General features: G+C 42.8%; 1 protein-coding gene across 3 annotated transcripts in view; it reads left to right on the top strand.

Moving 5' to 3' along the window:
• The window catches only part of LYSMD2 (LysM domain containing 2), a 28499-nt gene extending 13623 nt beyond the window's left edge, over window positions 1-14876 (top strand). The window contains exons 1-3 of one of the 3 annotated variants that reach the window (XM_014341520.4): window positions 273-608; window positions 12833-13164; window positions 14296-14876. In XM_014341520.4, the coding sequence (XP_014197006.2) occupies window positions 336-608; window positions 12833-13164; window positions 14296-14338 (648 nt within the window). In that variant the 5' untranslated portion in view covers window positions 273-335 and the 3' untranslated portion in view covers window positions 14339-14876. Of the gene's footprint in view, window positions 1-272; window positions 609-881; window positions 1019-12832; window positions 13165-14295 lie in introns of those variants that run through there. The other 2 variants (XM_034938757.4, XM_008953168.5) reach the window with 2 other exon arrangements.
• Window positions 14877-15698: the final 822 nt, after the last annotated feature.

Here is a 15698-nt window from a genome sequence, read left to right as displayed (position 1 = left end):
CCTCTCTTAGCCCCAACGGCCGCGAGCTTCAACGCTCCCCGGCTCCCTCGCTCTGCAGGGTCTTCCCGGTACCGGCAGGCCGCGGCGGGAGCTGCTTTCGCTCTTAACCTTGCAGGTGCGTGTGCCGCGGGCGCCCGGGGCAGGCAGGACGCAGAGGAGGAGGCGCCCGCCATGCCCGGCCTGCGGCTCCCCACCTCGGCTTCCCGTCCGCCGCCCCCGCGGAACGGCCTGCTGCAGCCCCTGTGAGGAGGAAGAGGCGGCGGCGGCGGCGGCGGAGGAGGAGGAGGCGCCGCCCCCTTGGCAAGCTCCCCGACCCGGCGGCCTCGGCAGGACCCATGGCGGATTCCTCGCCCGCACTGTCCCTGCGGGAAGGCGGCCCCCGCGCGCCGCGGCCCTCGGCCCCCTCGCCGCCGCCGCGCTCGCGCTCCGGCTCCGAGTCCGAGGAGGCCGAGCTGTCGCTGAGCCTGGCCCGCACCAAGACCCGCTCGTACGGCAGCACCGCCAGCGTGCGGGCGCCGCTGGGCGCCGGCGTCATCGAGCGCCATGTGGAGCACCGGGTCCGCGCGGGCGACACGCTGCAGGGCATCGCGCTCAAGTACGGTGTCACGGTGAGCAGGGCGCGCCGCCGCGGCCCGGGCTGGCAGCTCCCGCGCAGGAGGCGGTGCGGCTCGGGGTGCGGTGGGGGTGGGGGTGGGACTGCGGGTGGGGGTTTGGGGGATGGGGAGTCGCAGGGACGGCCGTGCGTCCCCGGGCGGCTCGGCTCCCAGGGCTCGCTCAGCGCGCGCTGCTGGCCACCGCAGTGGTCGCCAAAGCTGGTCCTGCAGCGGGAGGGGCGGACCGCCAGGGCTCCCTCCCTAGGTAGCTGCATCGAGTTCCCGGTGCCCCGCCCAGGCTCAGACTAGATCTGTCGCGTGAGGGAGGCCGAAGAGGACTAGGGCTTTGGCATCCCCGTGAACCACCTTCACCCAATTTGCAGGCCCCATCACACTACTCTATATTTACGCAAAGCCCAACTGAGGTGAATTTTGTTGTCTGTGAAAACAAGCTCCGTGATGAGTCAGGAATGGTGCAGTTGTTCCTACTGGGTGGTTCTGGTTCTATCGATTATGCTTCTTTATGTAGAAGTGAAATTACACCCTCTGGGCTCACTGGCAACCGCGAATGTGACACCTGTCGCTAAGCAGCAGCCAAGAACTGTGGTGTAGGTGAGCTGGAGGGCTGCGTTTATTACAGATTTATAAGTGTGCGTGTCTTGGGTGTATAGCATTACACCTCTGGGAAGAACATGGAAACCTGAGGGAACAAATTGTTTCATTAAAATTACTTATAATTAACTGTGAGCTATGTGATGGCCTTTTTACATTTGGGCTCTGTATCAGTTTTCAGTGTTCTTTCCTGAAGCACCTTAGACAGCAATGGGAAGAAAGAGGATCTTATCTATATCTTTCTCTTAAAGTGAAACTCTTTCTGGCCCTTTACCGAATGAAGGAGAATCAGTATGAAGGAGAATGTATTTTGCATATTTAAGCCGGTATATGTTTACCTATCAGGTCCTTCCATCTTTGAAATATTTTGAAAGGGACCTTGCTGTGCAGTCATGTATTGACTTTATCATGCCATGGAGAGCCCCATTCTGCCCTCTTGGGAGTTCTATACATGTGAACATAGAGCTACAATTCTCTATGTGCCTTAATGGGGCCTGGTTTGAGTCAGAGGCAGAGGAAAGCGAAGTTGGGAAATACCAGTAGCTACCCTCTGCTGAATGCCTCCTGTGTGGCAGGCATTGCATTTGTCTTGTTTCATCTTCATCTTATTTAACTTTCACAATAAGCCTAGGAGGTAGGTGTAATTAATCTTTTTACAGATGAGAAGATGGATGAGAGGTAAGGATATTTTCCAAGTATGATCATTCATTGAGACCAGCTTGAATTAACAGTGATAAAGCATTTGCTTTCCTCTAGATATTACTTTTGATATCCATCCTTATTTTTATCTTAGTCTTATCAGGAGCTCTCTCAGCATTCTGGCTACTGAAGGAGGACAGTCTTTTCTATCTGGTTTTCAGGCATCTTGCCTTACTAGGCTAGTGACAGCACCTAAAAATCTATGACGTGCAGAAGAGTGTTATTTCCCATGCTGTCTTCCCGTGCAATCTCTCTGTGACCCACAGCCGTCTGTGGTTTCACTTGAGTTGATTATAGATAACTCTTATACATCTGTTTACTGCAGTTTTCCACCTTTGATCAAATGCTTTCTAATCGCTGTTATGTCTAATATAGATCCTATTACTCATAACCTCATTACCCCTTTTTAAAATTAAAGTGTAGATCAGATTTTTCGTTGCTTTTATAAAGACTTTTGATTTTAAGATATTAAACACAAGTATAATGAATCAGGAACTATAACTGATAGTGACACATAGTTCATTACAGGGTTTCCCAACCTCAGCACTGTTGATGTTATAGACCAGATAACTCTTTGTTGTACGGGGTTGTCCTGTGCAGTGTAGAATATTTAGCAGCATCTCTGGCCTCTACCCACTAGATGCCAGTAGCACTCTCCCACCCCTATTCAGGCATTGCCAGATGTTCTCTAGAAGGCAAATTTACCCCTGGTTGAGGACCACTGGTTTATTACATGTATTTCTCATTACTTTGGGCCCTGGCTTATAGTTGATAAAATTTTTAGAGACTCCTCCACTGGTAATATAGAATCAGTGAAAGTGATAATACTTACCATAACAGTGAAGTGATATTCTTGTTTTAATATCTTCAGATTTTTTTTTTTTTTTTTTGAGACAGGGTCTCACTCTGTTACCCAGGCTGGAGTGCAGTGGCACTAACATGGCTCACTGCAGCCTCAGCTGCCGCCGCTCAAGTGATCTTCCCACCTCGGTCTCCTGAGGAGTTGGGACTACAGGCTCAAGCCACATGCCCAGCTAATTTTTGTATTTTTTGTAGAAATGGGGTCTCATTATGTTGCCCAGGCTGGTCTCAAACTCCTGGGCTCAAGCAATCCACCCACCTCAGCCTCCCAAAGTGCTGGGCCTACAGGTGTGAGCCACTGCACTGGTCTAATATCCGCAGATATTTATTAGGTTTACTCATTGTCAGATTTTAAGGTGGAAGCTAAAAAGGCAGAAAAATATTTTTCTTCTGACTGAACAGAAAGAAGTTGAGCAAATTAGGTTTCTGTTGTTGACTGGCAAGACCATCTACAACATATTTAAATGATTGTTTTAAAAGGTCGAAAATGAGATATTGGGGGCTTAGAGACTCAAGGCAGTGCACCTAGAAATTAAGTCAGTTCAGCAAACAGTTGACCTTAACATACCATGTCTGTCAATCTTGCACAGATGAGCAGAAACTCTCAGGAAAGCCTGTCTCTCCATGGCAGCTCCTCAGCCACCTAGCTGGGTGTCAGGCAGGACTTCAGTCCTTTGGTGGAAGACTGATTAAGAGCCAGTCGTAGTCTAGGTACAAGGAAGTTCCCAGAACAGAGACTCCAACAAGGGGGTGAAGATGGAGACCTGGTTGCCAGCCCTGGATTACAAGGGTAACAAGCTGGGAGCCATTTTCTGAAGTGGTGCTGAAGGGCTGGCAGCAGGGCATATCTCAGGATGTGAGAATAGATCCATGTTCCTCAAATTGGCCTGGGCAGGACAGGAATACTCTGGGGCAAACTAAAAATAAAGGATCCTAGCTGACATTGGATCTATGGGATTGGAATACCCAGAAAAGGAGTCTAGGAGTCTCTGTTTTGTTTGTTTGTTTGTTTTTGTTTTTGAGACAGAGGCTCACTTTGTCACCCTGGCTGGAGTGCAGTGGCGTGATCTTGGCTTACTGCAACCTCCGCCTCCCGGGTTCAAGCTATTCTCCTGCCTCAGCCTCTCGAGTAGCTGGGACTTTAAGCACACGCCACCATGCCCGGCTAGTTTTTGTATTTTTAGTAGAGATAGGGTTTCACTATGTTGGCCGGGCTGGTGTTCAACTCCTGACCTCATGATCTGCCCACCTTGGCCTCCCAAAGTGTTGGGATTACAAGCGTGAGCCACCGCATCTGGCCAGAGTCTCCATTTTTAACAAGCTTGGCTGCTTTGCTTGTTCCCAAAGCACTGTTCTTCCTTGGGGTTCTTGCACTTGCTGTTCCATCTGTCTTTCTCTAATAGCTGAATACAGGGCTAGCTTCATGGGCATGTGACCTGCGCAGTCACACAAGACCCCATGCTTAGAAGGGCCTCACACTTGGTTTAATGCTTTACTGTCATCTCTTGAAATTTTTAATAGTTTGTGAACAAGGGCCTCACATTTTCATATTTTTTTACTGGCCCTGGGCGAATGATGGAGCTGATTCTGGCTGAGTGATTTGTTCCCTCATTGCCTTCAAGTCTTTGCTTAAATATCTCATTCTTAAGGCCTTTTCTGCACACTCTATGTCAAATTGTAGCCTTTCTCCCCAGTCCCCCAGCGCTCCTCCCCAACTTCCCTGCCATGTTTTCCTAACAGTATTTATCATTCATCCAATTTTTTTTCTTTCCCTCAGAGCTACCTTTCTGGTGATACAATAGTGAGTAAATAAAAATCCATGTCCTCATAGAGCTTATATTTTAGTTAGTGGAGACAGTAAGTAGAAAAATAAAATGTATCTTATGTCAGATATTGATAAGCATAATGAAAAAAAAAAAACCAAGCAGGAGAGGGAGTTGGGGAGGGCTCGTGGAGATGGCTGGAATTTAAAATGGTGTGGCCAGGGAAGGCCTTGCTGAGAAGGAGGTAAGGGAGGGAGCTGTGCAGATATCTGGTGAAGAACATTCCAGGCAGAAGGAATAACCAGTGGTGCAAAGGCCTTGAGGTGAGAACATAATTGGCACCGTCCAGGAGTACCGTGGCTGGTGCTTAGAATGCAGGGGGGTATAGTTTGACTAGATCACTTTGGACCTTGAAGACCATTGTAAGGGCTTTGTCTTTTTCTCTGAGTTGGGATGCATTTAAGGGGTTTGAGCCGAAGAGTGACATAATCTGACTTGTGTATTAAAAGGATCACTCTGGCTGCTGCTTTAAAAATAGTTTGTAGGGAAGCTAGTACCAAGCAAGGAAACCAGATAAGATGGTGGCTTTTGCAATAATGCAGGTGGGAGAGGATAGCAGCTGGGACCAAAGCAGTAGAGAAGGAAGGAGGTGGTGAGATGTGGCTGGGGTCTGGATGATTTGCTGATATGCTGTAAATGTTCTGCTTGTTTATTTACTGTTTAGTTTGAATATCTCTCCCCTAGAGATGGGCCTGGGCATCCTGGGGATGGGAAAGAAGAATCTGGAGTTTCAAGAAGCTGGCTAGGCCTGACACCTGATGGACCCAAGTTCTTCTGCTAGTGACTTAGGAAAGATCATTATGACTCTTTCCTACCATCACCTTTTTAGTCATTAATAGCCATTAAAAACTGGCATTCATTATTTTCTTAACCAACTTCTATTGAGCCTGGTTGGTTTGAGGCCTTGGGCTAGATGCTGGGGCTAGAAGATAATACATGTTGTTCTCTTTTTATTCATGGTGAGTTTGTCAGCTACTGCTTTCTAGTAGTTTCTAGCTACTTGAGAAGCCAGAGAATTTGTTTCATTGATGTTTGTATCTTCTGTGGCTAGCCTGGAGCCTGGCATGTTGTGAGTTCTCCACATACATGTGGACTTCAGCCACAAGAGAGCTTGACTGGTATGAAATAGCCAGCCATGGAGCTGAGCAGACCCTGGAAGTCAGGATCCAGGGCAGGGGCTGAGTGAAGAGGTGCGGCCTGCTGAAGACTTGAACTGCAAGATTTGGTTTGAGGCTCATTCTCAAATCTGTAAAAGACTGCTGCCCTTGCTGGTGCTCAGTGTTCATCTCCTCCCCTCCACCAGCAGTGGGTCTTTACATGGAATGACATATCAGTTTAGGCTTGAGCAGCTCTACCAGAGGAAGAGGCATTTGAGGAAGTGGGTCTGGGAAACTGAAACTATTTGGGGTGGGTTGAGTAACTGTTAAATATAGTTCAAACCTCAGACGTAAACTTGCTTGGACTGGCATTCCCCTGGGTGTGTTTATCTCCACTGAGACATTAAGATTCCTTCCCCAACCCTGTATTCTAGATTTAGCTATTGCTTTTTCAGTGATCCTGGCTCCTCTCAGTTAGAGTCAAGCCTCTGGAGGAAATTGACCAGCTCTAGGCTGCCACCATGAATTTTTGTGCAGAAACCCTGGAGAAACCTCCAGAGAGCCATATAGAAACTGAAAGTGGAAAGGAGGCAGCCAAGTGGACCTATGATTTGCACAAACTTTTTCTTTTTTCTCTTTGCTTCCTCCAGGCAGCTTGCCTGTCTTTTTCCCTCTCCAGAGGCCACCTCACCCCGCAGTACCCTCAGTTACTTCCTAGCCAGTTTTATTCCCAGGATTTTCTCTTCCTCTGCCAATTAGCTGCTAAGCCAAGTTGTTGCTTAACGTTTCCCCTAACGAAAGTTACCTTGCTGAGAAAAGGTGAAATGATTGTCATTTTTAGGAGAATAAACATTGTGATTTAGAAACTCAGGTGCATGTAAATCTTTAGTGTTCATAACTTTAACCCCTGCTGCTGGTGGAGATTGCTGACCCTTGCTAGTTAAAGAGAAGATAACTATAAATAGAGCCACCAAAAGTGAGAGGTATGGCAAAGTAGCCTTTAGTCATTCGGGGTGTTTGTAGATTCTCATTATTTTTTTAAACACCTTTATTGAGGTTGTACACCACAAAATTCACCCATCTTAAGTGTACGATTCGATGACTTTAAGTAAATTTACAAAGTTGTGAGGCCATTATTGGAATTCAGTGGTAGAACAGTTTCATCACCCTGAAAAGATCCCCATGCCCATCCATTCCTCTCACTCTTTGTTTCCTTCTTCAGTCTCAGACTACCACCAATATGCTTTCTAATCTATAGATTTGCCTTTTGTGGACATTTGCCATAAATAGAATCTCATGTACTTTTCTGACAGTGTGGGGAAGAAAAAAAGCCTTTTTCTCATGAACACATAGCAATGGAGGGGTCTGGTCTCATTGCCATCAACGTCTAGAATGTAACAGGAGACAGATGTGGCGGTGAATCTTGGGAGAATCATTTAATATTGAAGTCTGTTTTCTGTAAACTAATAATCAAATGAGAGCTGTGTGCGTATATGAGAACATTCTGCAAGCCACACAGTGCTATGTACATGTTATTATGTATCCTGAGACATTTTTGGATGAGCTTATATCTTTTAAGGAATGGAGAGGAAGAAAAAGAAGTTTTGAGAATTGCATTCACTATTAGGTAGGTGGACTGATGATGCTGGCCCAAGATGGGAAGAGTTCTTGACCTTACTCAGCAGCCTGCTCTTAAGGTATCTTCTGGAGGGATGCTTTGTGAATTCCCTTCACAGGGGAATCATTGTATTTTATTTTATTTAAAAAAAATTTTTTTTGAGACAGGGTCTTGCTCTGTCACCTGACCTGGAGCGCAGTGGCGAGATCTTGGCTAACTACAGCCTTGACCTCTCAGGCTCAAGCGATTCTCCGGCCTCATCCTCCCGAGTAGCTGGAACTATGGGGGTGCACCACCACACCCAGCTAAATGTTTTGGGGGATACTTTTTGGTAGAGATGGAGTTTCATCATGTTACCTAGGCTGGTCTCAAACTCTTGGGCTCAAGCAATCCATCTGCCTTGGCCTCCCAAAGTTTTGGGACTACAGGCATGAGCCACCATGCCTGGCTGGGGAGTCATTTTCAGTACGTTGTTTTTAAGTTATTGATGGCAGTTGTTCTACCTAATTTCACCATAATTGAACTTGTGACCACCCTTTGGCTGTTACTTTCCTTATTCTATAAACTGTTTCTTAGTGACCAGACAGTAAATTTATATTTCATTGAGTTACACTATTCAATCTAGGTTAAGGGAGACTTTTGAAATGAAAGCATTTGATCAGTGTACCTCCCCACTCCCATTCATCCGTCCCTAAGAAACAGAGGATAGTCCTGCATCAGTTTGAAAGGACACATTTTCTAGTCTCAGCATTAATTGGATCTTAGGAAATGTTGAACAGAGGGTAGGTGGGAAAGCTATAGAGTTTTCCAGCTCTTCCTTGGATTGGATCATGACTTTTCTTAGCTTTATGTGAAGTGAAATTGCCAGAACAGTAGACCCAGCTACGTTCAGACAGAAGTATAAAACATACCAAAGGAGGCCAGGTGCGGTGGCTCACGCCTGTAATCCCAATACTTTGGGAGACCGAGGCAGGTGGATCACAAGGTCAGGAGATCAAGACCATCCTGGCTAACATGGCGAAAGCCCGTCTCTACTAAAAATACAAAAAATTAGCCAGGCATGGTGGCATGCACCTGTAATCCCAGCTACTTGGGAGGCTGAGGCAGGAGAATAGCTTAAACCCGGGAGGAAGAGGTTGCAGTGAGCCGAGATCGTGCCACTGCACTCCAGTCTGGGTGACAGAGTGAGACTGCATCTCAAAAACAATAAAAATAAATAAATAAAAAACATACCAAAGCAAAAGAAAACATCGTTTCACCATTTTGGATTTTTCAGTTTGTTGTCTGTGCTATGGCAGGTGCCTCTTTCTTGCTAATCCATTTTCTGCACCCAGCTGCTGAAGCAATCTTTAACTGTGATCAGATCATGTCACTCCCTGCCTTCACTCTCCAGTGGCTTCTCATCACATTTAAAATAAATTCCAAATTCCTTAACTTGGCACCCAAGGCCCTGCCTGGTTGGAATTTTGCTTATTACTCCCTACACTTTAGCCACGTGATTTTTTTCCTGCCCCGGGGCATTTGCTACTCCTTTTTCTAGATGGAATGCTTTTATTCCTGGCTCTTTGCATGTCTGATTTCATATTTCATCATGGGTAACAGAGTTTAGAGCCTATGCATTTGGCCTAAGCCATAGCTTGTAAAGAACAGGTTAAGATTTTCATTACCTTTTGAAAAACCTATTCAAAGCCTTTTGTGACATCTCAAAGCAGTGATGATATATTATGGTATTCATCTGGGCTTATCCATGTGAGATTTTCCCTATATATTCTTACTTTGGGGGAGAAACAATTTTTTTTTTTTGAGACGGAGTCTCGCTCTGTCACCCAGGTTGGAGCACAATGGCACAATCTCGGCTTACTGCAACCTCCGCCTCCCAGGTTCAAGCGATTCTTCTGCCTCAGCCTCCCTAGTAGCTGTGATTACAGGCGCCTGCCATCATGCCTGGCTAATTTTTGTATTTTTAGTAAAGATGGGGTTTCACCATGTTGGCTAGGCTGGTCTTGAACTCCTGACCTCAGGTTCCCAAAGTGCTGCCTCGGCCTCCCAAAGTGCTGGGATTACAGGAGTGAGCCACCGTGCCCGGCTGAGAAACAATATTTTATGGGAGAAAATTTCTACCTTCTTCCTTCTCATTTGCTGATTTTACATTAGAATCTGCCCTTACCTGTTGCTTTCTTACTTTTAATTAAATTTAATGATAATAATTGCTGACACCTTTGAGTACTTCTTGTGTGCCATATGTGTGTGTGTGTGTGTGTGTACTCCTGGAGTACAATGGTGTGATCTCGGCTCAGTGCAACCTCTGCCTCCCATGTTCAAGTGATTCTCATGCCTCAGGCTCCCGAGTAGCTGGAATTACAGACATGCGCCACCATGCCTGGCTAATTTTTGTATTTCTTTTTTTAGTAGAAATGAGGTTTTGCTATGTTGGTCAGGCTGGTCTCAAACTCCTGACCTTGGCCTCCCAAAGTGCTGGGATTACAGGCATGAGCCACTGCGCCCAGCCCATATGTTGTTCTAAATACTTTACATGAATTAATTCATTATGATATATGGAGAGGAAGGAACTGTTACTATCCTTACCTTACTGATAAGTAAACCGACAGGGAATGGTTAGAAAGTGGGAAAGCCAGGATGTGAACTCAGAAAGTATGGCCCCTGAACCCATGCTTCTGAGTACTATGCTGTATTAAACTCAAGTCTCAAATCTGCCCCTGTCCTTAGATTTATTCCCACCTTGTTGCTAACTGTGTCTGAATATCCCTGGTGTTCTTGACTCTGGCATCTCGTGTGTCATCTTATAGTCTAGACCATAAAGGTCCACATACATCTTAAATGCTTACTAATGACATTGAGATGAAGACAGTGGAGCCCCTGACTTTAGGAAGCTTGTGGACCAGTTATAGTGAGTCACTTGTGCAGCAGTATGTACAGAAGCCAGGGGGAGCCTTGCCCTTCACTGCCTGTGGACTCCCTGACTGCACACAGCCTCTGAGTCTGTCACCTTGTCTAGTCCTCTGTAGGCCCCTTGGCTGGCCTTGATGGCCCATTGTGCTCTGTATGATAGGTGTATCTGTCAGCATTGCAGCAGAATACAGATAACACTCTCAGAGGATGTGGCCGAAGAGAGTTTAATAAAGGGACATTTACTGAATGTGGGCATGGTTGAGGGAACCAACAAGGGAAGGTGAAGCACCCAGAGACTAGGAATAGCAGGGAGACATTACCCCTAGGCCTGAAGGGCCAAGGGAACACTGGCAAGATCTGGAGCCTTGGATCTGGGACTCCTGATAGGAACTCTCACCAGAGAGGAATGCAGCCACTGGTTATGGTAAGGTCGTTCTGCTGCTGTTTGAAAACCAACTGGAATTCCAAGGACAAGGGGACCTGGGTAATGCAGTTCTTAAAAAGTCAGCCTCCTAGGGTTTAGAATAAGCCCAAGAAGAGTGGAGGAATGGATTGGGAGGGGAGAGTGGGTTTGAAAGGAGAATAAGCAGCGCGACAGATAACTTACTACCCATTTCTGATTACTTCATCTTCCATGCCCACTCCTCTGACCTGTGTTAATTCATCCATCCATCCATCCTTCCATCCACCTGTCCATCCATCCTAAGCACTTAGTGTGTATGAGATCTTTGTCAGACCAGGAAGGCTATAGCAATAACCAGTTCTTGCCCTCAAAGAATTAATAGTGTACTCTTGCAGTTCCTAGCTCTGCTCAGCAGTTTGGATCCTGGTCCTATCTGTTTCTGACTTCCATCATTATTCCCAGGAAGCAATGACTATTAGCAGTCGTAGTCCCCTTCTGATAAGCATTTCAAAGGGCACTGTATCAGCTAGAGCTCTTTCAGCTACAAGTGACAGAAAACCTAACTCAAATTGGCCTAAACAAAAAACAAACTCCAAGTGGAGTTTAGTGGATCTTGGAACTGAGCATGTTCTGTCTTCAGGCTGTGATCTAGAAGTTCAAATGCTCACCTCTAAGATGACTCCAGTATCAGATTCCACAAGGTGCCAGGATGACTGCCAGCATCTCCAGCCTATCTCCTTCCAGCAGAAAGCAGTAGAGAACTCTCCCCTCGGCTACCGTCCTGCAGGAGTCTCTTTGCACGTCTGAATGATTCTGTCATGGGTCTGTGATCTATCACAAAAGCCTGTGATGCTCCCCAGGGCAGGAATGAGTCATATGCTCACTCTGGAGCCAGGGGAGGGCTTAGTGTCATTGGAAGCCTATGCACTAAGAGAGATAGAGCAGCTGGTTGCTTGGGGGCAAGATCTAGGGGTCCTAAAGGCGAAATAGCTTATACCTGAACCTGCTATGGGCAAAGTGTCCAAGTTATTACCCCTTTCAAACCTGAACTAGACCAGAGATACTTGGGATTTTTAGATTTTAATTTTGTCTCTAAAAGGCACCTGCCCATGTTTATGTTCTCTTTCTCCCCTTAAACTAGAAACGAGAACACAAAAGACCATCCTTTTTAAAAATCTCATTCCTTTAATGGAGTATCTTTAGAAGAAAAAAGAAAGCTTTACATGTACTATTTGCATGGAATCAGCTTATAACAAAGCAGGATGAACAGGGTCCACTTAGTTGACTGTTGTTTTTGCAGGCTTTTTGAAGTAGAAATACAATTTTTTTGTTTTTACTCAGAATTCATTTGGCATTAAAGGCTCCCCATAATGTGATTTCATTAGTTGTGTACTTTAATTCAGATGTTGTACGGACTTCGGAGTCAGACAAAAATCCCAGTTTAAACATTTAAAGAGCCATATGTACTTGGTCAAATCTACCATCTCTTTTGTGTTTTGATTTCTTCATCGCAAAGTGGAGAGCAGTAAGTACCATCCACTGCCAGACACTCTAATCACTACTTTCTCTCTCTCTTTCCATATAGATATATATGGGAATATATGTATAGAATGTACATATATTTTTATATATTCTCTCATATATATATATTTCCTTGATGTGAGTGAGTATATAAGCTCTCATTTAATCCTTGCAACAACCCTGTGAAAGGTAGATGGTACCTGTTTTACACATGAGGAGAAAGGATCAATGAGATAAGTAACAAGCTCATGTTCATACAGTAACTGTATTTACTAAGTACAGTTCTAGAGACATGGGAAGCACTTCATAAGTAAAACAGCAGCAATGGTAAGTTTAAAAAAATCAGATAATAGAAATGTTAAAACAAGAATGGAATTTATTAAGTGCTAAAAATTTTACATTTTTAAACTTCAGATGTTTAAGTCCACTGATATTAAAAGCTGCCTTGTAGTAGAAGTAGTATAATGGGGAAAAATTAGTCTGTCCTTTTTTAAAATTGGGAAACAATTCTCCAACATCTCTTGAAATAACTAGAGATATCTGGGGAGGTTACTAAACCTGAATGAAGAGTCTCAAATCTCAAGAAAGCATTGTGTACATTTTGCTTATGAATATTGGTAGTTCTGTATTGTATAATAAATCTTACTCCTTGACTTGGTTATATGTAACTCTGTGTCTCCTTTTTTATATTTTAGATGGAGCAGATTAAAAGGGCCAATAAACTGTTTACCAATGATTGTATATTTCTGAAGAAAACTTTGAACATTCCAGTTATATCAGAGAAGCCTTTGTTGTTTAATGGACTTAACTCCATTGATTCTCCAGAGAATGAAACTGCTGATAACAGTTTTTCTCAGGAAGAGGAGCCAGTGGTGGCCGGGGAAGACCTCCCTCCTCCCAGTCCTCAAGAATCTGATGTTCAGCCTGTGCAGCCTGAGGAAGTGTCAGCCAGAGATTTCCTGCAGAGACTTGACTTGCAGATTAAGTTATCAACACAGGCAGCCAAGAAGCTAAAAGAAGAGAGCAGGTAAGAATACCCTGGTACAAATGTCAAAGTCTAAGTAAATCACTATTAAGATGTCCTTGCTGGGCCAAATCTTTCTTTTCTCTTTTCTTTGCCTTTTCTTTTCTTTTCTTTCTTTCTGATTTTTTTTCTTTTTTTCTTAATTTCTTTCTTTCTTTCTTAATTTCTTCCTTTCTTAATTTCTTTCTTTTCTGCTTTAAAAACTGCATTTTAGTTCTAGAAAGGCATTTTTAGTATATAAACTCTAAACAGAGCTGCTGCCTGATGCACAAGGCTTTATCTGTTGCAGTGTTTTTATCTGTTATTTACTATAAAAAGTTTGCTTGTTTGCTTTAATAGCGTCACTGTCCAGCTAGCACTTCTGGATAGCAGCAAAATAAAAGTGTCTCTCTCACTGACACTTTCAAGAGAAGCAGTGTCATAGAAAATACTTGTAAAATATTGATAGTTGCAAAACTTGTCAAAGACATTGTCTGTTATTTGTTACTGGGTGTTTCCTACATAAGATCTCATGTGAACTTTTTTCTTTGTTTTTTAAATTTGATATTAGGGAAAATCTTTCTCCTATAGAATTGGTTTCTTTTTTCTTTATGATTTGATTTCAAAAAAGTACAGTCTACTGTGTTTCCTTTTTTGCTCTGGCTATTGGGAAGCTTGCAACTAAAATTGATACCTGTCTTCAACTCCTATAATATTTCTTATGATTAATACATTGGTTTCCTTCTCCTTTCCTTAGTCCTGATTTTTTAATTTCTATTTTATTAATCTTATTGTATATATGCCTTTTGTTGTTAGTACCTTAAATCCTTTTGGGAAAGAGGTAGAATATAGAAAATATAAACAAATATAAATATGAATATAATTTAGTATAGATTTAAAATATATGTAAATATAAGCAAATATAAAGAAATGAATGACATTATTTATTCTAATAACTGAGATACGAATAAAATGGAGATAGTAAGGTATGCCTTAAGTATTGGTATTTCATACAATTTTCTAGGCATGCACAATATTCTAAGTTGATATATTCCTTCTTTGGCAAGTGGATATTAAATTGTATAATAAGTTGATGTTTTAGTTTTCTGCATACAGTTCTAAACACTGATTTATGCTGTATTTATTTTCTTTCAGAGATGAAGAAAGTCCCTATGCAACTTCCCTCTATCACAGTTAGGTGATTTGGGGGCATAACTCTAACCAAAATTAAGATATGTTTGGACCATAAAGAATCCAACAACTGAAGATTCAAAAACATCCCTTCTGGATTCCTATAGTGTCCATCTTAAAATCATAACTAGGTAGTTCTACCTGCTGCAATTGCACTGAAGTGATTAGTTCCCTCTGGCTTTCTATAATTTTAAGTCTTTATTATGGCATGATGGCAAGGTTGTAGCCTAAAGCTCATCACTTTTGTAGGTGGTGTTAGTTTTTAGACTAGCTTTTATAAATACTAATTGACATAAAGCATCAAAGACTATTTATATATTTAGGCTAAAAATAATGTTTATCTCCTTATGCAATCCTGATTATGTGAAAATATGGTTGCTGTTTAAGTGATGCTGAATTTGCTGTGTGTTTATAACTTAAGTGCTATATATATATTTCGACATGTCTTACATATTCTCTATTAATATAAAGAACCAAATTTTGTCTGCTATTTTGTAAAAATAAACTACAAAAGCCTGAATGAGAAAATAAACTATGTTTTCAAACTTGAGTCTCCTTTTTTTTTAACAAATGAGAAAATAAAATTGACTTTTAAATTATACATTTAAATGGTGACAGCTCCTTCTTCACTTTAATGGTTTTTATTATTATAAATTCAATTTTGAAAAAAGTATTCATAATCTAAAAGCAAAACAATTATAATTACTAGTAATCTTGGCATTTTCATTGACCTAATGTGATTCAGATATGGTGAAAACATGGAATAAATCAAAAGAACAAATAATACCATAATCTGACATTATATTGCAGAATTCTAGTATAGATTTCATTGCTAAGTTACTTTATGAGTGTTTGGTAGTCCTGTACTTATTTGAATTGATTTTTATTCCCATAATTTAATTGGTCTTTATTATATGTATAGATTACAGTAGTACACTTTAAGCAATATATCACTTATAACTAAATATTGTTTTGGTCTCAATTTCTGTTCAACTGTTAGATTAAATAAATCTTTAGGCTCCCACAAAAATTCCTCATATCTACCCCATCCCAGCATAGCAAAAATACTTTCACTTTCTTCTTTTTGTTATTTTTTTCTTCTCTCTCTTTCTTTTATCTTCCCTCATTTTCTTTCCCCCTGTCTTGCTTCTCCAGGTCATCCATTAAGCAAGAAACAAGTGCCCTTAGGTGTTAATGTGTCAGAGCTTGCAGAATTAGAACTGCACATATCTAAGCCCTGAGGCTGAGCAACTGCTGCATCAATGGGCAACAGTAGCTGTCAGCCCCTGTCTTGCTGATTTTCTTGTTTGTTCCTAATATATATAATCCCTGTGTCTTGTCTTTTTTTTCTCATGTTATAGCATCTT

The sequence above is a fragment of the Pan paniscus genome, chromosome 16 (assembly GCF_029289425.2).
Source record: "Pan paniscus chromosome 16, NHGRI_mPanPan1-v2.0_pri, whole genome shotgun sequence".
In the NCBI taxonomy this organism is placed as follows: Eukaryota; Metazoa; Chordata; class Mammalia; order Primates; family Hominidae; genus Pan; species Pan paniscus.
Note: the sequence above shows the minus strand (reverse complement) of the source record. Positions and strands in the feature narration are given on the sequence as shown.